The sequence below is a fragment of the Apiospora kogelbergensis genome (assembly GCF_038363985.1).
Source record: "Apiospora kogelbergensis strain CBS 113332 chromosome Unknown utg000002l_segment0_segment0, whole genome shotgun sequence".
In the NCBI taxonomy this organism is placed as follows: domain Eukaryota; kingdom Fungi; phylum Ascomycota; class Sordariomycetes; order Amphisphaeriales; family Apiosporaceae; genus Apiospora; species Apiospora kogelbergensis.
The window spans coordinates 2,045,220-2,067,974 of record NW_027117419.1 but is presented as its reverse complement, the minus strand read 5'-3'; the positions used below and the strand labels follow the sequence as shown (position 1 = coordinate 2,067,974).

General features: G+C 53.0%; 9 protein-coding genes across 9 annotated transcripts; 4 read left to right on the top strand and 5 right to left on the bottom strand.

Annotated features, from left to right (window-relative positions):
* Positions 1 to 2,962: 2,962 nt before the first annotated feature.
* On the bottom strand, positions 2,963 to 3,895 carry PG998_003539 (uncharacterized protein; the record flags this gene model as incomplete). The annotated part of the gene is made up of 3 exons (XM_066870357.1): positions 2,963 to 3,369; positions 3,461 to 3,573; positions 3,615 to 3,895. The coding sequence occupies 3 exons, from the start codon at positions 3,893 to 3,895 to the stop codon at positions 2,963 to 2,965; spliced, it is 801 nt and encodes a 266-aa protein (XP_066734107.1).
* A 1,085-nt stretch (positions 3,896 to 4,980) lies between these two features.
* PG998_003538 (uncharacterized protein) lies at positions 4,981 to 5,932 on the top strand (the record flags this gene model as incomplete). The annotated part of the gene is made up of 2 exons (XM_066870356.1): positions 4,981 to 4,995; positions 5,057 to 5,932. 2 exons carry the CDS (start codon positions 4,981 to 4,983, stop codon positions 5,930 to 5,932), a joined length of 891 nt encoding a protein of 296 aa, XP_066734106.1.
* A 967-nt stretch (positions 5,933 to 6,899) lies between these two features.
* PG998_003537 (Cullin 1) lies at positions 6,900 to 9,461 on the bottom strand (the record flags this gene model as incomplete). Its single annotated transcript, XM_066870355.1, has 4 exons — positions 6,900 to 7,088; positions 7,147 to 9,181; positions 9,240 to 9,256; positions 9,330 to 9,461. 4 exons carry the CDS (start codon positions 9,459 to 9,461, stop codon positions 6,900 to 6,902), a joined length of 2,373 nt encoding a protein of 790 aa, XP_066734105.1.
* Positions 9,462 to 10,564: 1,103 nt separating this feature from the next.
* On the bottom strand, positions 10,565 to 11,060 carry PG998_003536 (endoribonuclease L-PSP; the record flags this gene model as incomplete). The annotated part of the gene is made up of 2 exons (XM_066870354.1): positions 10,565 to 10,889; positions 10,957 to 11,060. 2 exons carry the CDS (start codon positions 11,058 to 11,060, stop codon positions 10,565 to 10,567), a joined length of 429 nt encoding a protein of 142 aa, XP_066734104.1.
* A 512-nt stretch (positions 11,061 to 11,572) lies between these two features.
* Positions 11,573 to 13,609, bottom strand: PG998_003535 (ARM-like repeat-containing protein; the record flags this gene model as incomplete). Its single annotated transcript, XM_066870353.1, has 3 exons — positions 11,573 to 13,156; positions 13,215 to 13,531; positions 13,570 to 13,609. 3 exons carry the CDS (start codon positions 13,607 to 13,609, stop codon positions 11,573 to 11,575), a joined length of 1,941 nt encoding a protein of 646 aa, XP_066734103.1.
* Positions 13,610 to 14,396: 787 nt separating this feature from the next.
* PG998_003534 (uncharacterized protein) lies at positions 14,397 to 16,674 on the top strand (the record flags this gene model as incomplete). Its single annotated transcript, XM_066870352.1, has 5 exons — positions 14,397 to 15,024; positions 15,091 to 15,159; positions 15,217 to 15,402; positions 15,453 to 15,827; positions 15,884 to 16,674. The coding sequence occupies 5 exons, from the start codon at positions 14,397 to 14,399 to the stop codon at positions 16,672 to 16,674; spliced, it is 2,049 nt and encodes a 682-aa protein (XP_066734102.1).
* A 225-nt stretch (positions 16,675 to 16,899) lies between these two features.
* PG998_003533 (uncharacterized protein) lies at positions 16,900 to 17,757 on the bottom strand (the record flags this gene model as incomplete). The annotated part of the gene is made up of 4 exons (XM_066870351.1): positions 16,900 to 17,107; positions 17,162 to 17,345; positions 17,432 to 17,529; positions 17,630 to 17,757. 4 exons carry the CDS (start codon positions 17,755 to 17,757, stop codon positions 16,900 to 16,902), a joined length of 618 nt encoding a protein of 205 aa, XP_066734101.1.
* An 822-nt stretch (positions 17,758 to 18,579) lies between these two features.
* Positions 18,580 to 20,792, top strand: PG998_003532 (MATE transporter; the record flags this gene model as incomplete). Its single annotated transcript, XM_066870350.1, has 5 exons — positions 18,580 to 19,093; positions 19,147 to 19,314; positions 19,551 to 20,009; positions 20,078 to 20,651; positions 20,705 to 20,792. 5 exons carry the CDS (start codon positions 18,580 to 18,582, stop codon positions 20,790 to 20,792), a joined length of 1,803 nt encoding a protein of 600 aa, XP_066734100.1.
* A 436-nt stretch (positions 20,793 to 21,228) lies between these two features.
* PG998_003531 (isopentenyl-diphosphate delta-isomerase) lies at positions 21,229 to 22,167 on the top strand (the record flags this gene model as incomplete). The annotated part of the gene is made up of 3 exons (XM_066870349.1): positions 21,229 to 21,424; positions 21,523 to 21,861; positions 21,935 to 22,167. 3 exons carry the CDS (start codon positions 21,229 to 21,231, stop codon positions 22,165 to 22,167), a joined length of 768 nt encoding a protein of 255 aa, XP_066734099.1.
* Between the last annotated feature and the right edge of the window lie 588 nt (positions 22,168 to 22,755).

Sequence of the window (22,755 nt, the reverse complement as noted above, 5' to 3'; positions counted from 1 at the left end):
CCCCAAGGTCGGGCTCTTTGCAGAAGAATGCTGCGAGGTGATATCTCCCCCACACTTCCCTAATCATGTATAGCATTGGCCTGTTTCTATTCTTGGGCCTGGCACTTCACATATAGAAGGCACCGCCAGTGGTGTTTTGGGCAGTTTCTTGACGGGCGCACATATTTAGCTTACGGTAACCCTTGAGAGAGAAGGGCCAGGGTCTTCATTTGCTTTGGATATTAAGAATACGCTGCACAACTTGGGAAGATGATTCCTGGCAGTTCGAAATTTTCATCATGGCTGTTTTCAAGCCATTCTGTTATCTTATCTGGGCATGCTTTTTGGGCAGTTGGGGCATGAGCCTCCTTCCCTGTTCGATCTCATTGTCTTACAGCAGTGTGTCCAGTTTATCTTCTGCGGCACGAGCCGGCGAATAAGCATTGCCAACCAGATGGAAATGACACTCTCACGTAAATACACATACATATCATCAGCCCACTCTGTCGGCTCTACCTTCTGTCAAGCTGTCATCAGTATGGCATCCCGAGCTTACCCCGCGGCGCCGGGCGGCTTGCAGCGGAAGAGAACAGAATGCAGATCATGGGAAAAGAAAGACGCTCTAGTTTTCGGAGGCTTGCAGGCTCTAACTGACACATACATAAAGTCGGGACGTAGAGGCTGGGGTCTTCGGGCTTCGCGACGCTGTTATCAAGCACCATGCCTGAACTGACATATATCACGTTATATATGTACATATGTGTTTCATGTAGATAACAGAGATATGCGTATCCTGTGTCCTGCTGTTTTGCTCGTCTGATCCTCTACGATCATAGTGGATGTGCAGTGTCACGGATAGTGGTGGTCAGCAGCCTGCGGCTTATCCCGGTGGAAGATGGAGTGTAGGCAAGCTTGGTGTACGGTAAGTAGGAGGGAGGTGGTGAAGAGGCAAGAAAATTGTCGGAGTGGTCCCTGACCAACCAATGACTCGGATGTGAGCGCCAAACACGTTGGAAAACAAGAAACAGGTTTTCTGGCAGCCATGGGGAGCAAATCATATCGAAGAAGACGAGTGAGTTTTGAGGCTGAGGAAGCAGGCCCCAAAAGCCGCATTATCATCATGACGCCCCTGTTACCTTCAGTTTTCATCCGTCTTCTCACGCTGCCGGCTGTTAGTAGCCAACCCACCACACACACTACTGCAGATCCATACTTGCCCGACAGCTCGTATTGATGACTATCGCATGCGAGACATACGTGGACGTTTTCTCGTCCCTGATATGCAGAATTTACCGTCAGTGTCTCGCTCGCTCGTTCCCTCTCTCCCCTCCCAGGCAGGAACTCGAAGCGAGGGGTTTTGCCAAGGAAATTGGCCAATGGTCTGGATCTTCCGTTTATCATTGCTTGGTCTTTGTGCTCGGTTGCGATGTAGGTGCATTGCCCTTATGCAACTCCTCGGCCCTATTGAATCATCTGCCTGGAGTCCTTGCCGGTAACCGAATACAGAAGTGGTATGATGATTTGTTTCCGCGGTTATCTCTTGGCTCATCTTATTGACCTGGATATCTGTGCAAAAAGCAACGATTGAACCCCATCCGGAATGCACCGTCGGGCTTTCGGGTGATCCGTAGCTGTCACGGTATCCCTCACTCACTACAGGCGAAGAAAAAAAGGTTGACGCCAGGAATGGATAGTGGACTGGCGGCTGAGTGTAGCTTGCATCAATCTATTCAATCTATTGATGGACGCGACCGGTCTAATCCCCATACAAAACATGCGTGGCAAGCAGTGAGATTATCAGCGACTTGGCAGGGCATGTTGACCGCCGACAACTTCCAGGTTCACCTATTCAAATCGTGGACACGCACGATGCATGTTATTTTTAGAGCGGCTGCTCGGTGCTAGGCCTGTCTGGTGTTGAGTAGTATTTACATCCACCACTCCCATGCCCAGGCCAGATGAGCTTCGTCCGGATAGACAGGCACGCCTGCCTAAAAGAGCGAAGTGGCCGCAAGAAAGCCGTTCTCGTGCTGCTGACAATCAACGGGTTTTCTATGTACATGATGAGTCGCTACTCAGCGCCTCGCACCCGGTTGATGGCCGCAGATGGACGCATGTACTGCTACTTGGGCAAATGCACTGGCCGGTAGAGACTGATCGACAGACTGGGGTGTCCGTGGGGGTTGAGTGGAAATAAGCATAGAAGAACAGAAAATAGATGCATGCATATGCATCGTGGTCAGCCAGGCCAAGCACATGCGCCGCCCCGTTCTTTGCTGGTCTCTTATATGGACAGATAAGAGGCATGCCTGCCGGTTGTGGCTGGCTGTTCGTCTCTCGAAGCGTTCATCGGCTAACAAGCCTCACCGGTGCCGTCTTTCCTTCTTTGTCGCATGTTGAGCCGCTGCGGGATGCGACGCCCCATGAAAGTACGTATCTACCTGGTTCGAGTTCAGCTGAGCGAGGCGTTGATATATAAGGCCTTGTAGCGTGACTGCTCGAGTAAAAATGACAGCGCATTCGTTATTCAGCTCTTGAAACGTTTGACAACTACAGGCGGAGGCTTACAACCAGGAATCGATGCCTCTCCTGATTGATTGCCCCCACCCCTATTCAGATGAGAACCCTACTGGCACCACCAATTCTCCCATGGAAATCACCAGTATTCAGGGGGAATAGTAGAGCTTTACTTTCCACTCTTTAATCTCATCCCCGGCTTTCAGGGGCTATGCTGGACCATACCAGGTTCACTGCCGCAAGAGCTTCTAGAATCATATATAGTCGAGACTGTAACATCTATGTAAATCGTAATACATGTGTGGAGACTGAGCCCACTCTATAATGCCATTTGAATCATTTTACAGGTCATAATTGTACGTTTCGTGTTCGTTCGTTCGTTCCGGGTATCGACGATATGGTCTTCGCCATTCTAGGCACCTGGCCATGGCAATTTGTTCATCTCGTGCCTGGGCCTTCAGCGTCTCTACTCATCCTTGGATTTCGTTTCCGGGGCGGCCTGTTGTGGCTTCGCCACCCTTTCCTCTGCTTTTTGGATGGCGTGTTGAACCTGCCACATGGCGCGTTCAACCTCCACCTCCAGCTCGGGGACGTTCAGTGCTTTGGCGAGCTCTTGCTCGTTGGTCTCTGACAGCAACATGGTGTCATGTTCCGGGTCGGGCACCCCGCCAGTGGACGGGTGCTTGGCCGCCTTTTCCGCGCCTCCACTTGAAGGAGCCAGGACGGAGGGATATATTTTGTTCAATATCGGCGAGGGCGTTAACGCCAAGACGTTACTCGATAACAGGAATTGTATATGCTTTCCTCCGGCCATGGCACGCCAATGCGACCACGCACGGTAGACTAGATAAAAGAAGGGAAGGTTCGGTATCACTGTTGATGTAAGGGGCAGATGTTAGTCTTGGTTTCCGTCTATCAAGTTTCTCCCCAGCTCCATCTACCCAGGCGGAACGGCGGTACTGACCTGGAACAAGCGCAAAGGGTATAGTAAAGGGCATGCCAACGAGACACCATGTCAGATTCCTCTTGTGAAACGACTCGCGCTCAGTGCCCAGCGTCTTGAGGACGGAAACGGCCCTGGACGTGGGTATGACGGTGTCGGGGAACACGAGCTCGACTTTTCTTGGCCCTTGAGCTCTTCATCCCGGCGGCGGGCGGAAAGCGGCGGGACGCTCTTCAGTCCCCATTCCTCGTAGGGGATCCTCCGCAGGGCATGGTTTCCGTAGTCGACGATCTTGCGCTGCCAGCCCGACTCCTTCTTTTCCCATTTCGACCACAGGGTGGCGGCGCGCGTGGTGACGTTGTCGACTAACGTCTTCTTCTGGGCGGACTGGACATTGAAGCGCTCGCAGTACAGCAACGTCCGGCGGGTCGATATCGGGAGGAGGTAGAGCCTCATGGTTTTTCCGGTGTGGCCTCGACGTCTGGGAGGTTCGAAGTTGCAGCAAGTAAACCAGGTTCGGGTTGAGAGGCCGCCGCAGAAGGGGAGGGGAGGGGGTTCTTATGATATGTAGAAGTGGATGAGCTGGGGTGGCGGCTTTCTCAGAGAGTCAGAGAGTCAGAGAGGGCGCCCGGCGGGTTGTAAAATTTATGGGAATTTCGACGTCAATGCAGCATTGTGGTGGATTGACGTAAGTCGCAGGCAACTGGGATTTCCACAGTGACCCTCCCCCAAACACCCAAACACCCAAACAGTGACGTCGGGGCCTTCTTTCCCCACCGAAAACCCGTTCGAGCTCCTACCCTGCTACCCTTGCCGCGCCCTTGCTCGAAATTGCAGCTCGTCACTGGAAGGATCGCCTTTCGACCTTTCGACTGGCTCGACTGCATCTTCCATTACCCGTCCAACGATGCATGCTTATTCTGTGGGCTATTAACCGCCCTGCCGCCCGCTTTCCACCGCCGGCCTCTACTGCTCCCTCTCCGTCAAGAGCACACATCATTTACTAGGCCATACTGGTGGCTGGATCGGTTCGAGAGAAAAAATAGTTCCAATTTCAAGTCCGCTATTTTGCTCTCTGCGTCTCGTGTCTCCCGTCTCTCGTGTCTCTCGTCTCTTGTCTCTCGTTTCGACAAACTTCGGCCTTTTTTTCTCTCTCTTCCCACTGTCGTCCTCCAACTAATCTTAACCAACAAACGCCCTGCCATTCGTTATCCCCCCCCAGACTCGAGAAGCCTAACGCGACAACTTTGCCTGACATGCTCAATTGAACGCGACATACAATTCTTGGGAATAACCATGGGATTTCGTCGCTGCCCTACGTCGAGTATCTATCCCCAATAACGAGCACGGAGAAAGCATGAGGAGTTGCGTTTATTGTATTCCATGACGATTGCCACCAACGCACCCAGCATCCTTTCCCTCCTGTTTCGCTACAACAACAGTGACTACCTAATATCGATTTCTCCTCCGACAAGCTGTCGTCGTAACAGCGGCAGCGGCAGCGGCAGCGGCCATTAGTCGTCACCCCTGACGACAACACTATGGTCCCTCCACCAGTCCGATCCGTTCCCCCTGGGTCGACACACGAGGACCACCACCGGGCGTCCGCGTCCCTAGCCCCATCCGCCCCCGCCGCGGCGAAATACGGAGGGCCCGACGCGCCCGGGGCAGGTACGTCGCGTGTCGCGCGACGGCTACGAGCAATGGGTCGACCCCGAGGACCTGCGTAAATTCCGGCGCCCTGTCTTTATGCGGAGACGCGCCGACCGCCCGGGCCGGAAATGGGACCACCTGCGCTCCAGCGAGCCCTTCATTATGGGCTCCGGCTATCGCCCGCCCAACGTCGACCCTTACGAGAAGTGGCGCGACTTCATCGACTCGACGCGGCGCTATAACGGCTGCGCCGACCGCCCCGCCCACATCATCTCCCAGGACCAGCTAGAGGCACAGTACCCGGGCCTGAACAATCCCCTTGTCGTAAAGTTGCCGCCCCCCGCCTCGCAACGCCGCAAAACTCTGGCCTTCCGCCTCAAGCGCATGATCCTGCTCAGTCCCCTCCTGCCGCCCTTCATCCGTCTGATCGCGCTCAGCATGTCGCTCGGCTCGCTGGGCCTGGCGACCGAGGTGCTGAGGACGCCTGATTACCAGCAGCTCCGCAGCCAGGCTGTCGCCTCCATCGTCATCGACTCCCTGGCCATACCCTACATCCTGTATATGATGTACGATGAATTCACGGGGCTGCCGCTGGGCCTTAGGTCCGCCGTGGAGAAGGCCTCGCTCACGCTCATCGATGTCCTCTTCATCATACTTAAAGCCGTCTCCACGGCGCTTGCCCTACAGACTCGAGAATTAAATATAGAGTCGGGCAAGGACATATCGTGGAACAACTACAGCGCTTATCTGGGACTGCTGGTCTGTGCCGTGGTTGCCTGGATATTCACGTTTGTCATCATGCTGTTCCGGCTGGTAGATCGGCTGAAAGGAATTGACTAATGGGAACGAAAAGAAATATTAATCCTTGAAAGAAAGATGAAACAAGCATGGGCAGCATCTATTTGTAATTTTGGGAGGGGCAGCCGAGCTGTATAAACCGCCCCGTGTGCTATGGCCGCCTATCAACTAGCCAGACGATAGAGAGAAGAAGAGAAGCATTCTTCAGATCGTACTAGAAAGAGAGAAGGGCGGGAAACGGGTCTTGGGCCACACATACTATACCAACCGGCGTTACTGCAGATTTGGGCGTTTTAGGCGTTTTCCACAGTTGGGCAACATAACAGGGCCAGGGAAGCGTCGGGTGTTACACGGTGGGCAAAGGATCATATGGTATTGCTATTCTACACCCTAAGCGTAAACACACTGCATATATACTACATCGCTGCTTCGGCATCTATTGATGATTATACAGAGCATATATGATTATACGAGGTGTGAGAAGAAAAGAGAAGCGCACACCAGGTTAACACCTAGCATACATCAGATTGTGTCTGAATAGGGAAGAAATCGTGGTTTGTCACATTATTACCAGGGAGGAAGAGTCAGTTCATTGCAACTGTTATTCATTATGCTCTGCCAGCATCTACAGCAAGTACCGGCTGTGCCTAGGGCGCCAGCAACTCGCTTCTGTGCTAGGTACTCAGTGAGATACAGACTGTTTGCCTTATGTCCACGCCTCTCACTTGTACCTTGCTACCATGCTTCCAACAGAATGGCATTGCCATCCTGCCCCAGGTCTTGCCAGTGGATTAATATCTATCTGTAACCTCTGTCTGTGTACGCCAGCTCCGTGGAAGACCTGTCGCCGCTCATACCGAAATCCTTTAATTCGATGAATCACTGTAAAGGGCCATCGGAGGGTTGGTGTATGCGTAGCCTATTGTTGTTGTATACTCGTACAATTCGTGCGGGCAAACCCCGAAGAGTCAGCCCAGATCGTGTAGGTGAGCTATCGTAAAAATAGCTCTTATGCCAGATATCCAAGCTCATCATCATCGAGGCGTTCGAGGTACTCCTTGTCGAGTAGGATCTCAATGCACTTCTTGATATCACCGATCTTGGGGACGAAGCGGCCTTTTATTTGCGATATCGTCTCACCCACCAGCACGTTGTGCTTCATCTTCTTTCGGGCCTTCATGATTCGGACAATGGCCGACTACATATTCATGGTTAGTATCGTAGGTGTCTACGGATATGAAGAACGTTGCACTTACTTGCAAGACTAGCTTGCGGTCCTCCTCGATTGTTTTGTTGGTTTCGACTTCTTCCTGCTTGGCTTCCGACTTTGTGCCGATGTTAAGGTTGATTCGGATCTTCTTGTTCTTAAAGTCGTAGTTGAGGTGGTAGATCTGACTGCCCGGCTTTGCAGAATCGGGCTTCTGAAGAAGAACCTTGGCTTTCACAAGAATACCAAGAGCACCGTCGAGTGCTTCGGGTGTCAGCTGCGTTATGGATGCAATATCCTCGTAGCTGTGCACATCTTTCTCGTTGAACAGGAGCAGAATGGCCATTTGATACACGCTGACCTGGAATGTATAGGGCGTCTTTTGGCTCTTGCAGTAGCTTGTCTTGACCTCACCCTTGCAAAGTTGCCACAGCCAAGTCAACTTGCGTCCCTCGTGCTTGTTCTTGTAGAATCGGGTGAATCGATCAAGATCAGCCTGGACCTCAGCAGGCGGGTTGAAGGTTGTGTTGGGAGGGGCAAGCGGCCAGAAGCTGGTTCCAAGAATTGAGTATGTCGAGTCAAGAGTCTGCTTCTCCAGAGCCTGCTTCTCAAGTTGCAAGGTTTTCGTGTGATCCTTAAACCCTTGGTTAAGGTCTTTAGAGATCTGCATATCCTGGAACATGCGCTGCAGCTTGTTGGTGTATTCAAAACCACAAGCCTCCTTTAGCTTACTGATCATGCTGGTCTCAGCGTCATCAGAGGTAGAGGTGCTGTGAACCAGACGTCTCGCCAACATCCTAGAGTAAAACTTCTGGAAGACATCCTTATCCTCAATGTACTTGAATACCGTCATTATCTGTGTCAAGACTGCATCGAGGTCGGACTCTTCGACACCAGTGCCGCTCTTCCGCAGCAGCACGTCGGTGTACTTAGCGAGAAGTTCGGGTGACCGATTAGAACCCGCCTTGCAGATCTCGTTGCGGTTGACAAATTCGCGACAAGCATTGTCAAGAGATCTGGTGAATTCAGGCTCGTCGTTAAAGGCGCGCTTCACCAAGCCCTGGTACTGCGTATGCACGCCCAGCAATGCATCGACATAGACCTTAGGCTCCAGTTTCTCGGCGTCCGAGGCTACCTTGCTGACGGCTGCGAGGCCCGCGTTTCGGACATGAGTCTCGAATTTCTGCCTCAAAGGATCCAGACCGTCTGGTATTCTATTGAGAAGGTTGTACATCCGCTTCATGTCGTCTTCACGGTTGTTGTCGAGCAGAATCTGGAATTCGTCTCGGAGGAGTGTCGAGTGATCTGCGATAAGGGCCTGGTTGCAAGCCTTCTTCAGAGGGGTTGCGATGTCCTGGTGAAGATACATGCGGACACGCTCTTCCTCTTCTTTAAGTCTTGCCTCGGCCTTCTTCATGTACTCGACCACACTGTTCTCGGCAACAAACTGGGCAGACTCGGCGGCGTAGAACTCGGAAGTGGCTTTCAAGAAGGGCTTCTCAAAGTGGAATCGGTATACATCAAGAGTTGACTTGGAGCTGTCGTGTTCATCGAGGCCTAGAGACACGAACGAGTCGACGACTTGCTTGATCTGGCCGTGCTCGATCGTCTCGCCGTTCCTTTGCTTCTCCACCAGCATCAGCACAGCTGACATGACCTTCTCCGACACATTCGCAAAGAGTTCGTTGCGCCACTGCACAAGATGGAGTGTGTATACGTCGTGTGTGCCCTTCTTTCCTTCGTCCATTTCTCTCTTGACCCAGTGGCGATTGAGGTACCGGAACAAGTGGTGAATGTATTTGGCAGCTGTGGTGTATCGATCCCATTCTCGGATGTAGAAGGCGAGCAGGGCCTCTTCGGCATGGGCCTTGGACTGTTCTGAAAGGTCGGCCAGATGGAGGTTCAGATATTCCATTAATTTCTTATAAAGATCCTCGCCGAGCAGGTGGGCTGGCTTGAAGTTAGACAGGATGTTGCTTCTGGCCCAGGGTGATGGGGAATACGTACCGCCTCTATGCGCAGCGCCCGAGCCAGCTTGCGACAGACCGACAGCTTTTTGCGACGTGCAGAAGTTGTGTACAGCCCTGTTTCCTTGTTAGTATCATTTACAAAAGGCCAGCTCGTGAAGTGTACTTGACTCACGTGTAGATACCCATGTACTAAATGACGTCAGTCAGCAAGCTCAAGAGGAAGAAATCGAAGAAGTGATGGTGGCGAAAGAAGTTGGCTTACCGTTCCCATGTCCATGCCATCTTGGAGGTTGATCATGATCTTGGAGATACCAGCCTGGAGGTACTCCCAGGTCGCAGCGATGTCCTCCCGGTTGGGGGCCGGGGGCATCATGACGGTCACTGCCCGCGACATGATGGAAGCAGTTGGTTGCGTGGCCGAAGCTGTCACAAGCTGTATGGATGGTTGCGAGGTTCAGGCTCTGCTGAGAGGTCTAAAGACGAGGGCCGTAGGGTTATTGTTGCTGCCGATTGTTTCAGGCCAGATGGTACACTGTAGCACACTACGCAATTAGTTGGTGTCGGTGATGCGATAGAAACAGCAACGCGAAAGCCAGGGCTATGTGAAAATAATAAATAACGAGCGGAAGAAAGGTAGGAAAGCAATGGAGATTGTGCAGAGTTGGGGCTTCAAGGTAATAGATGGAGGGGTCTTCGCGATGCCTGGAAAGGATGGAAAGTGTATTGACGTGGGGACCTTACCTTGGTCGGGGTTACAGTGATGTGGATGGTGTGCACGATGGATGACTGACCTGGCAGGCAGCCCTTCTGCTACCTAAAAGAAGCGGTGCCCAGCCGACGGACAAGACAAGGTCGCAACAACAAACAGGCGGTAATGGCTTCTGGTGAAGAATGCAAGAAGACCTGCGCAAAGGAAAAAAGGCCCAAAAGTAAGTAATACGCGATACGATCGTTTGTGCGTAGTACCGTCGTGGCTTTCTGACAAGGTTGACAAGTTCAATGTGAGGTGATTGCTTTCCAAAGGTCGGAGTGGGTGAACACGAGCAGTGAGAGTGGAAAAGGCAAGGCAAGCAGGCAAGCAGGCAAGGCAGTCGCGGAAGGAAACTCCACCTGTAACAGGCACCTAAGCACCACCCAGGCACCTATTAAGTACCTGTAGGCATGTACTGCGCGCGCACGGACCTGTTCAGCTTCAGCCTTGTAACAATTCCAACTCCATCCATCCGTCCAATCTTCACATTCGATGCCGTGCTTTCCAGGTAACAAACTTTGAAAGATGCCTTTGTGGCCATGACACCACATGACATACATACCCTTTGAGTCTTACATGCTCATCCTCACGGATTCTTTCCATGGAGATGTCTAGTCATGAAACTGAATACACTTTGAAGTGCGATCTAGCGTTATCGTGGCTTCCTGTGTTGGGTGGGGGTATGATATATATAGTTTTATTTGAGAAAATCATAATATTGAATAAACAAACCACTTAGACAACTTCTACGATGGCGGAGCGTCATCCCCTTTGGTAGAGGCAGTCGCGCGAGCCGAGCCTTTCCTCGCCGTGACCTCAATCTCCACTTTCATGGCCTCCTCCATCAATCCCGTGACAACCATGGTCGCCGCCGGCCGGGCGCCGCCGAGGTACCTCTGCAGGACGTCCCAGCACTTGGGGAAGTCGGAGCGGGAAGCGAACATGTACCGGACCCGGACGACCTCGTCCATGGTTGCGCCGGCCTCGCCGAGGGCGGACGCGATGTTCTTCAGACATTGCTCAGTCTGCTCCGCAGGATCCGGGGAGATTGACCCTGACTTGTAGTCGTAGCTGCGTGTGAAAGTGTCGCGCGTGAGTATGTCAATGCATGTATGCACTCTGTTTTGGATAGACTTACCCGGTGCAGCCCGAAACAAATACCCAATCCCCCGTCACCACGGCGCGGGAATATCCGATTTGGGCCTCGAAGGACGAACCAGAACTGATAAGTGTTCGTTCCATGATTTTCTTCAGGGCAATGAGTGTACTGCAAATTAAAAAAAGTTGGGTGACAGGTAATGAATAGCTTTCAAGGACCAGCTTTTCCAACATGCAGAGTGACAAATGGCTAAGTCAAAGTGAGGTTGGACTGGCCAATGAGTCGCTCGGGTCTCCTTTGCCTCCTCCGAGTGCGGCGCTAGTCTGGGGTTATCCTATTCTGGGAGCCGTCAACAAGAGGATTACGATAATATTATATCGAGTCTCGCTTAGCTGAGTCTGTATTTTAGAATGTGTCTTTATTCTACTAGGCCTACATCGTCATACCTTCAGGCATACTACACGCTTACATCTAGAGACATTTCTGCGGCTCGTTTCCGACCGGCATATGTCCGTTGTGTGTATTGCTATCCCGAAAATCCCGGTAACAAGAAGTGGATACCGGACTGACCCCTAACCCGTACTCCATTTTGACATTCTCGGCCTACGGCCTCAGAAATCTCGACCAGTGAATCGGACCCCAGTCAGATAGACCCTCAAGGCTTGTTCTTCTGTTTGTACTGAACAAATCTTGACAGATTCATGGTCGTCTCGTCAGCGCGCGCCCGCAGTTCAGTCTGGGCTCTCTTGTCAACTTTCTTCGTCGCGGCTTTGATCTTAGCTATAGCCTCCTCGAAGTGTTTCAAGAAGCCGATCTGCCAAAACACTTCCTTGTCGCAGGCATAAGACGCGTCACCATAAATGTCGAACAGCTGATTGAGCGCCTCCACACCATCGGCGAGCGGCGTGGAGTCGGGCAGACCGCCAACGACGGTAAGTAGGAAAACACCAATCTCGCGATTCAGGTCGATGGGCGCGGGGTCGAGCGCCAGTTGGCCCAGAACGCCCAGGCACTTCACACCGAGGCTTTGGAATGGGTCTTCCTCGCCCTCAGCGGGCAGATTCTTAGACGCGTGGTACAGAGAGATGAACTTCTGCTGTTCGCCGCCTTGCAACGGTGTATCTTGGCGCAGTGCACGCGCAATGGCCCACGCGAGACTGGTGACGATGGTCGCAAGTCCGACGTCGGAAGTGTCGCTTGCCAAAACATACGCTACCGTCTCCTTCCACATGATCTGAGCGATAGGTGCCCAAGCCTTCTGAATGGCAGCGTTCGAGTCTTCGCTGAAGTCGAGGCAAGATACCGTCCAGGCTATGTTGTTCAGTGCAGTGAGTGCGTGGGTGCGTATGAGTGATGTCGTCTCTTCCGTGCTTTGGGTTGAGTGCGCCGTTTTGATGATTTGGGGTATCGCCTTGTACATGAGTAATTTCAAGGTTGGTAGGTCATCGATACCCGAAATCTCATTTGGTCCGTCGTCCGCGCCTGTGACCAGGCCCATATCTGCTTCAATCTCATCGTCGTCCATCTCGTCTTCTTCGCCCTCGTCGTCTTTGTCGTCATCATTATCGTCGTCGTCATCATCATCATCCATGTCCATACGGCCATCTTTCCCATCGAGACCCGGGTCGCCATCGATTTCTGCCCTCTCCCCCTTCTCAAGAGACTCCAGTATGCCCGTGCCAATTGATGCAATAATCTCCAAAGCTAGTTGCAGAATCTCGACAGTATCACTATCGCCAGCACCATTTGTTTGGCTTCCTTGTGGGGAATCTAGCGCGTCGCTGAGAGCAGGTATCAACGTAGCGTCACTAGACTTTTCTCTGCCGGGGTTCGCGTCGTCCCATTGCATTGTCGAGAAGATGTTGTGCAAGATTCCACAGGCCAGAACAGCACGCAAGCTCCTGCCGGACTTAAACGCAAGCAAATGCTTGAAGCACTTGTTCTGGTCGTCCCCTAAGATCCGCTCCACGAATTGGCGGTTATCCTCGGAGAGCGTCATCATGCAGGACAGGGCTCCGTTTGCGACCTCGGTGGTTGCCGCATCGCACGATATAAGCGTGAACAAAAACCTCACTGCAGCATCGTTTCCTGACACTCCCACCAAGATCTCGTCCTGAGCTTCTGCGAGACCAATGAGAATTGCACAAAGAGCCTCGGCAATGTTCCACATCAAGGTCTGCTCGGCCTTGGATGCCTTGCTGAGATTGGCGATATTGGGACCAGTCAAGGTCTCGGTTATCTACAGCTTTGTTAGTATCCGCCTCCAAGATGATAGAACGCGTAAGATCCCAACATACCTTTTGAGCGGCATGCTCAATGGCTGTCAGTACATCGACACGGAACAGGTGGATACAGAAATCGGCCTCTTCTTTTTCGGTGAGAAGCTTGAGGATTTCCCATCCTGCGGCACGGCTCTCCAAGCTTGCATCGGTCAAGGTCTCGGTGAGGACAATGTGGACGACTTGTTCCCGCAAGAGCAATTTCCGGCACTTGGTGTCCTGGATGATGTTGGCAATGGCGCCGGCAGCCTCGGTCCGCTTGGCGGGCTCTGCGCTCTGCAGGTTCTTGACGACGGGCAGGATGCTGCTCTCTCTCAGGGCAGCCAATTCTGGGTCTGTCGGTGGTTTGACGGGTTTGGCGATCGGGTCAGACCGCTGGCCCCCTTGCCCCTGTTTCGCCTTGACTTTCCCATGATGCTCTAACGGAGCAGGGCTTATGAGGGTCTTACGGGGTAATAATGCTGCAATCGAGCCACGCAACTGTCTTGTTGCTTTTTGTAGTGGAATTCACAATGCTGCCCAAAACTTGATCAGGATCCCTTCAGGCCGACCAGGTCTCAGAACTAAGAATATTTTCCAATCGTTCATCGTCATCAGCCCTGAACGGCAATCGGTTCTAACGGTTGGTGACGAGAGTGGGGACCTCGAGTGCTCAGTCTGTCAGTCTCTCAGTGGTTTACTTTATCTGCAGGGTCCTGGGGCCTGATGGGTATTAACAGTTTAAAGTACCCGTTACTATAAAACTCTAGTGACAGGGGGGCTACATGTGGTTTTAAAGATCTCCATAGCGCAAGCACCTAGCACTGACAGCGGGTCAATGCCCATCTATTTTCCTATCGCAGCTTAACTGTAATCTGGCCATCATCCATGTAACCTACTATTACTACGACCTGCCTTATATCTAGTCTCGTCTAACTAACTGATGAGCCTGAGCCTGAGCCTGAGCCGGCCTGACCTGACGTTTTCAATTTCCTCCGCGATCCCGAGAGTACCACCATTCGTCCTGACGCGAGAAAGCCCTAGCTGGCGCAATAGCTGCGACTCGAGCCGACTACTTCCAGCCGTTGCTGACACGCCCGCCCGCCCACCTCTGTATCACATCGCGATGATTTGCCCCTCAGTCCGATGTCAATAATTCAGTGTATTCCGAAACAATAAGACCTCTCGTCTGCCGTCCCGCCACAAGGCATCTCTGCGAGAATGTCTTTGTGGGGGAACATGCGCGGCTTCTTCCTCAGCGACGACGAACTCGGGAAGAAGGATGACGATCACAAGTATTCGTCCAGGAACGGGACTTTGCGCCAGCAAACTTGGGCTCCTGCCCGCGTCCCGCCGCGGCGCTTCCTCAAGCGCATCCTTCTCGTATTCGGCGCGGCCATTCTTACCTACCTATTCATACACAACATCCCGACCGACATTGGCCCGAGGCATTCACTCCGTCCGTCATACGGCCAAACTGCTGCTCCTCCAGGCTACCCAACCCGTGGCCGTCCTCCGAATGCGAGTCCGAAGCAGCCTCCCCAAGAAGAGTCTTCGTCTTCTCTCGAACCACTGCAGAGAACCTACAATGCGCCGCCAAAGTTTCTGGAGCTGGCATCGACGCTCCGTGCGATTGGTGCAACCCATGGCGCACTGCTGGTAAACAGAAATGTGCTCTTTGCGGCGTCGAGTCTCAAAAGCGCTGCAGCGATTCTTCCTGTGGCCTGCCAGATGGGCTCAGAACTGAGGAATTATGTCCACTTTGCATTGATAAGCCGAAGTGAGATTACAATGGAAGACTTGCTGAAGCTGAATGGCATCGACGAAGAGTGCCACCTTATCATGCACGGTATGCACCCAACTTGTGTTTATAACTGATATGTCGAGCCTTGAAGCCCGCTAACTCCACTGCAAGATGCCCGCCCGGAATATGCGCATATTTCGACCGACGACCGCATGGAATCCAGCGTCTTTCGAGCTTTCTGTAGGTTGCAAGCCTTTAAACAAGTCTGCATGGGCTGTCTAACAACGGACTGCATAGATCATATCAACACATACATGCATCCTCAAGCTATTATAGTCGATGCTAGCGAGCAGGAGGAACGCTTCTTTCGCCGAGGTGTCAGAGCGCAAGCCAAGGCGTCCGGCAACACTCTGATCGAGTTGCCAGTCGATTCTGCAAAGGATTTGATGTGGTTGACGAAGCTGGACAGCGCTTCAGTGCATAGTAAGAGATCCTGCTGTCCTTGTTCATATCTCGTGCTAATCCTCGTTTAGTGTGGGATAAAATCCACATTGACATCCTGATTCATGCTATTCCAGGGGCATCCGGCAGTCTCATAAGGCTGTTGAGGTCCTTGAGCAAGGCCCATTTCGCAGCTGGCCCAATCCCGCATCTGACCATCGAGTTACCACATGACATCGACCCCCCTACCAAGCGGTTTCTGGAAACATTCAAGTGGCCACCAGCTCACGTTTATAATCCGAACAACGCGCGGTACTTGTCGCTCAGGCACCGGATACCACATAAGCGGATGACGGCAGAGGAAAGCTCTTTCAGGTTCCTCGAGTCATTCTGGCCAGCTGACCCCCACACGTCTCATATCCTGGTACTTTCTCCACAGGTCGAGCTTTCACCCCAATTCTTCCATTGTGAGTGATCATCCTCTGGTCTGAGATTCATTGCACTGATACTTATACTCTCCCAGATCTGCGATATTCCCTCATGGAATATAGATACTCGGCCGCCTCTCATGCACCGCCGTGGGGTGCCCGTCTACTCGGTATCAGCCTAGAGCAGCCGCTTAAGATGATTGGGGGAAACGACAAGTTTGATTCCCCTTCTAGTGCCGATCCAGGTGCGGACGGTGACTCAACATCGTTCATCTGGCAAGCGCCCACCAGCAGTGCGATGTTGTTCCTAGGCGAAAGGTGGATAGAACTTCACGATTTCGTCTCGAGAACTCTAGAAGCCGAGCATAATCTGGACCACACTCCGTCGATATTAGCTGAAAAGCTGGTTAGCACGCGGCACCCATCTTGGTTAGAATACGCCCTGCGGCTATCACGGCTGCGGGGATACTGGACTATGTATCCGGGGGAGACAACGGCCAAGAATCTGGCGACGGTCCACGGAGAGTTGCATCATTTACCCGAGGAATATGCAGATGTGGAGCCGAAAGACCCGGCACTGGCCGACGACGCAACCGAGGCTGAGATCGATGCGGCTATAGAAAAGTTCAAAGGCGGGGTGGAAATCACCCTGGCGCCCCCTGTATCGCTGCTGCAAACTTTACCACATGACGGTACGCTATCGTCGTTCGCCAGCCTGCCATTGCTGGCTTGGGACGGCCAGAGGACGGACGTCCGAGGTATAGAAGCTCATGCTCTTGAATATGCCTCGGTATTCAAAAAGGAGGTGGGAAGATGTGTAGGGAAGGGGGCCGAGAAAGGACTAGTGAGCCTTTCCACTGAAGACTTGTTTTGCGAGACAGATTAGGCTCGGTATATCTTGTTACATTAGCTACAGCAGTGTTTACTGCGAGGGAGGCTGTTAGAAAGGCCGATCAGGCAGGCAAAGAGAGCGTCTGAGGCGCTTACTTGGTGTTTGATCTTATATACCCCGGATTGTGGAGGGAATCCAAGCGTTTACTACCGTCAAACTCGGGCCTTTGAGATATTTTGGAATGCGCAGTGACTGAGTCGAAATAGCAACCACCGTTATTCAATCCACCTGAACTCTGGCGATTACAAGTAAAATCACACAAGTTCCAATAATAGACAAGGCTACCAGCGACATGACCTGTTGGCTACTAGTCAGTGTTATGACAACTGTTTGACTCGATCCATTCTTGTAGACTAGGGGCTCACAGTCTGGGTAATCCACCCGGTTTGTACGATAGCGGCCCTGTTTGCGTATTTGTTCACCGTTTCTGGAAGGTCATCAGCAGCCTGTGATAGCCGAGTGCATGAAGAATGAGATGGACGGACTCGTATAGTTCCCGAAGCCTACCAACAGACACGCAAAGGCAAGGATCCAGAAAATGATGCCAAGCGGTTTGGCTATGCGGAGCTCTAGAGCGGTCGGCTGCGAGCGCAGATGGAATGACACCACTATTGCCACGGACACGATGGCCATGTAGATGGAAAGCCGGAGGTAGGACAGGAAGGCTTCGGGGGCAGATGTTAGCAACAGCAATTTGTTTTTCTTTACGAGTCAGCAACGACGGGACCGAATCATGCACGTTTATACGTACTCCTCTCATTGGCGCAGTGATCTCGTGCATCGCTGCTCTCGTTGTCCAGAAGCAAGGGGCCTAAGAATGGCCAAGACCAGAAGGGGCTGTCACTAGGTCTGGAAGTCGTGGTTTGGATGTGTGAGTTTCTGGCCCTTTCCGATTTCGATGTCAAAAGGGGGCCATTGAAATACTATACCGATCAATCGATATGCATACATGAGATCTCGGGGGTACTCGACAGGTTTCCCTAGCTTCGAGGCCGAGAGGGCACCAGCACAGCAACGAGAGGTGCGTGACGCTGTGCCATGCTCGACATTGCGATTCTCCCGCGAAACGCGTTGCATCGTCCGTTCCAAACAGACCGAGCAGCGAGTAAGAGAGACAAGAAGGGAGACAAGAAGGGACAAACGACGAATGACAAGGGAGAACCAAGACGATAGATATGACACGCTAGGTATGCAGCGGCGATCCGATGTCGTGGATCTCGAGGTTTTGCACGAATGTGGAAGGCCGCCAGTGGTTCGAGACGGGCACGGCAACGTCCAGTAAAACGCGGCGCTAGGACAGGCTCCGGCGGGCTCTGCAGAAGGCTCTGGTGCGTGCTTGTGGCGCGTCCAACGACAGGCTATTTCCCTCGACAACCCCAATCCGCCAGTCTCACCACCACCCCTCCTCCGAACCGGAAGGGGCTTTGCCTGCACACACGCTAGCCCACGGCACGCCAAGTATCATGCGCCCATCACGAATGAATGATATGAGCACTGAAGCGGCCCGGCCACTCAGTGCGGCCGCTCATTAGCGGTGAGCCTTTGCAACTCGCCATGACTGCAGCAGGCTGCGTCTGCACGTCTCCAGCAGCAAACCACCGTTGCCGGTGGGGCCTTGACCTGCTTGCTGCTGGGGACAGCCTAGATGCAGACGTTGCCGCACTAAGCCGTATATCGCCAATGGAGGCGATTGTAGGTGTGTAGCTATACGATAAGTAGGCCGGGCTTACTATTAATATGTGAGGAGTCATGCCTGCTTGCTTCCTTCTCTTTGCCCATCTCGAAGTTTCGTTGCCTATCGAGCGAGCCCCTAGATTGATTGCATAGTGCTTCCTTGGGCTATTGTTCCCCTCAGCCGCAGTGAATTGAGTTCGTCTGAGCCCAGAGCAGGGAACAAGAATGGCAAACCCGAGACCAACAAATTCCCAAGGGAGAGGGGGCGGGCAAGAGGACCCTGCAAACGTTATATCCTCCTCATGGACCCCTTCGTTCCGTGCTGCATCTCCACTCGCCCACGAGATTCTGGCCCATGACTTGGCCGAAGATCGCGAGGCCGGCATAGTAGCCGAGCATTCGAGCGGCTCAAGCGACGCCGAAGATGCCCCTACTCTGTACAGGCAGCCCGCTGGAATGACGTATGGCGACCGACGGCCGGTCATGCTGCCTGAGCCGGTGGATGGGCCGGTTCTCACCCGGATCGAGAAGAAGCAGTCCCGCAACGAAGAGAGGGCTCTCCTGCAAGACAACCACCTGCTGGGACCGGACCAGCCTCCGGACGAGAACCGGGGCCTCTTCACGCGTACCTACCAACGCTATTTCGGCGACTCCAAGACGTACGCGCACGCGCGAGGGACGGGGCGGCAGTTGTCCTCGGATATAGAACCATCCGAACATTCGCCGCTCTTGTCTGGAAGTATCACTACGGCACAGGATCCTGACGATGAACACTTCAATGATCAATGGGAGGCTGCCGTGGCATCGGGCAAGATCCACACTACATGGCAGAGGGAAGCAAAGACGATCACCCTCTACTCCCTCCCTTGATTGTCACATTCGTTTTGCAATACAGTATCAATATATCGGCTATTTTCAGCGTGGGGCACATCGGAAAGATTGAGCTTGGTGCAGTGAGCCGTGAGTATGATGCCCCCTGTTCCCTATTTGGATGCATTGCTGACACTACTGAGTAGTTGCTACTATGACGGCCAACATAACCGTGAGTAATGTTTCGAGCTACTTCTCGTCTTCTCGACATTGATTAGGAGCTTTCAAGTTGTGAAGAACTTAGCTTGGTTGCTGACCACTTTTGCTGCAGTGCTATGCTCCTTTTCAGGGTCTCACAACAAGCCTGGACACGCTTTGCAGCCAAGCCTACGGTTCCGGACACAAACATCTAGTCGGTTTGCAATTCCAACGGATGATCTACTTCCTGTGGGCGCTCACGATGCCCGTCATTGTTCTCTGGTTCTTCGCCGAGAGAATCCTGCTTCTAATGCTTCCCGACCCACGGTCCGCCGAGCTGGCTGGATTGTATCTCCGGATCATAACTGCTGGCATCCCTGGATTCTGTGCGCTTGAATGTGGAAAGCGTTTCGTCCAATCCCAGGGGCTTTTCCATGTGACAACGTATGTGCTGATCGTTGCCGCGCCTCTCAATGTCTTGATGCAATGGTTGTTCGTGTGGAAGTTTGAGTGGGGTTTCAAGGGAGCGCCTATCGCCGTCGTGGTCACTCAAAACTTGATGCCGGTGCTCCTATTTATATACGTCCGATTCGGCGAAGGCATGCAATGCTGGGGCGGGTTTAGCAAGCGAGCTCTGACGAATTGGGGTGAGTTCCAGGTTCCTTCCCTACAGACACATAAATCAGTGCTTTCCGAGCTGACCATACAAATGCAGGTCCTATGATCAAGCTGGCTCTGCCTGGTATGATCATGGTCTTGGCGGAGTGGTTTGCCTTTGAGATCTTGACTCTGGCCAGCAGCCAGTTCGGTACGTCTTACCTGGCTGCGCAAAGCTGCCTCATGACCTTGACATCGACCACGTTCCAAATCCCTTTTCCCTTGTCCATCGCCGCCTCTACACGCATCGCGAACCTCATCGGGGCCAAACTGGTCGATGCCGCCAAAATATCCGCCAAGGTGGCTTTCTTCGGCGCCCTCATGGTTGCGCTCTTTAACGTGACCCTGCTCTCAAGCCTTCGATACAAGCTGCCGCTGTTGTTCACTTCGGATCAAGAGGTTATTGGGCTGGTGGCGGGCATCATGCCACTCGTGGCGGTCATGCAGCTCTTCGACGGTATGGCCGCCATGGCCCACGGGCTGCTGCGAGGTATCGGCCGTCAGCACTTCGGGGGCTACGCCAACCTACTGTCGTACTACCTGGTGGCGCTGCCGATTTCATTTGGTCTGGCATTCGGACTGGACTGGCGCTTGGAGGGCCTCTGGATCGGTGTCACAATTGGGCTTATCATGTAAGTGTCTATACTGATTGCAGTCTTTCAACTCGCTAATATCATAACAACAGCGTGGCTACGGTCGAGTACTTGTATATCGGCCGGAGCGATTGGGACCAGTCGGTCCGCGAGGCCGAAGATCGCAACGCCAGTGCTTGAGGAACAGGTCGGCGCGGGGCCCCATTAGTAATTATGGCGCGAGATGTAGGGACGGAAAAAGATTGGCGTTTGGCGTCTCTTCATTGGTCCAGGCGCTTACGGTTAACGGGTTTGGATACACTTGTAAGAGGGTGGGAATTGGATACTCCCTGACTCGTGACGTTTTCTGCTCGCAAATCAAATTGTTGGTAAATAAATTGCTGGGCGGGGTCCTGGGGTCCTCTATTTGAAATGCCCCGCGCTGCTGTGATCCCCAATCCCCTAGCACACCAAGACACCTATGTTAGGCGGTCGGAGTTGTTAGTGTCGCCGCCACTCACCGTCGTTAAGAAATTGTCCAGATAACATCTCGACTAAAAACATTGGGACGAACCTCCCAGCTGTTCTACTCTTCCTTTTCAGTTCTCGATATTGATTTTGCTAGCATCGGGTCAAAATGTCTACCACCACCACCACCACCACGGAAACCGCCCCCATAACGGCCGAAAACATCCTGCGCCTGTTCCCCGACATCGACACGACTTCGGCTGCGCTCGATGGCCACGACGAGGAGCAGATCCGCTTGATGGACGAGGTGTGCATCGTCCTCGACGAGAACGACCTGCCGATCGGCACCGCGAGCAAGAAACTCTGTACGTAGTAGCACGTGGTCTTGTCAATTGCAGCACCGGCAAGCAGATGCGCTGCCCAAAGTATCCCGACTGACGCTTTCTCCTTCGATTCGCAATAGGCCACCTGATGACCAACATCGACAAGGGCCTGCTTCACCGCGCCTTCTCCGTCTTCCTGTTCGACGACCAGAACCGACTGCTCCTCCAGCAGCGCGCCTCGGAGAAGATCACGTTCCCCGACATGTGGACGAACACCTGCTGCTCGCACCCGCTCCACATCCCCAGCGAGACGGGCTCGACGCTCGTCGAATCCATCGAGGGCGTCAAGAACGCGGCGCAGCGCAAGCTCGACCACGAGCTGGGCATCAAGAAGGAGCAGGTCCCCCTCGAAAACTTCCGATTCCTGACGAGAATTCACTACAAGGCCCCGAGTGACGGCAAGTGGGGTGAACATGAGAGTATGTTGTTTTCCTTCTCCGACATCCTTATATTCAGTCTGGCTTCATGACTAACCCTTCCTACAACGCGTAGTCGATTATATCCTGTTCATCAAGGCGAACGTTGATCTGAACCCCAACAAAAACGAGGTCCAGGACACCAAATACGTGTCGCCTGCCGAGCTCAAGACCCTGTTTGCCGATCCCGAGCTCAAGTTCACACCGTGGTTCAAGCTGATCTGCGAGTCGATGCTGTTTGAGTGGTGGGAGAGCCTCGACTCTGGCCTGGAGAAGTACGAGAACGAGCAGCAAATCCGACGCATGTGAGAAGCACGTCTTACTTCACATAATGCTGTGTATCAATGGCCGTGGGGTGGTTCAATAGGGGCCAACGCAACATGACAGAAGGTGGGGCCCCAACAAGACGGGGGGCCGTGGAATTGCTTTTTCTTTTTGGTTGTAACTTGGTCGAACAACAGCAGCTATGGTTTTCTTTTTCTTCTCTACAAGATATCCCGACTCTCATATAACTCGGGCAAGGAGCCGCCCTTTTCCCAGGAGTGCACCGGCATAAATCTAATCTTCCATCTCCTTCCTTGGCACACCTTACTTTTTGTCTATGCCCGGGCTCTGCCAGACCGACAACAGAGCGGCTGGACTAAGCTTCGGTACATCCGGAAGCCAGCCGGCATGCCAGGCATATACAGTATCTTGGCATGAGACATCCATGTGCTGGAGCGATGGAAGCCGAAGCCTCTCCCCCAAGTCCTGACGGGGGGTGGAAACAGGAAACAACAGCAAGGCGGGCACCAGCTGATCCAACTCCATGCAGTTTGCACGCTGTCGACTGACAACCAGCCTTGATACTGGCCATTGGCTGCTCTCACCTGGACGCCGCATTAGCTACGCTTCGCC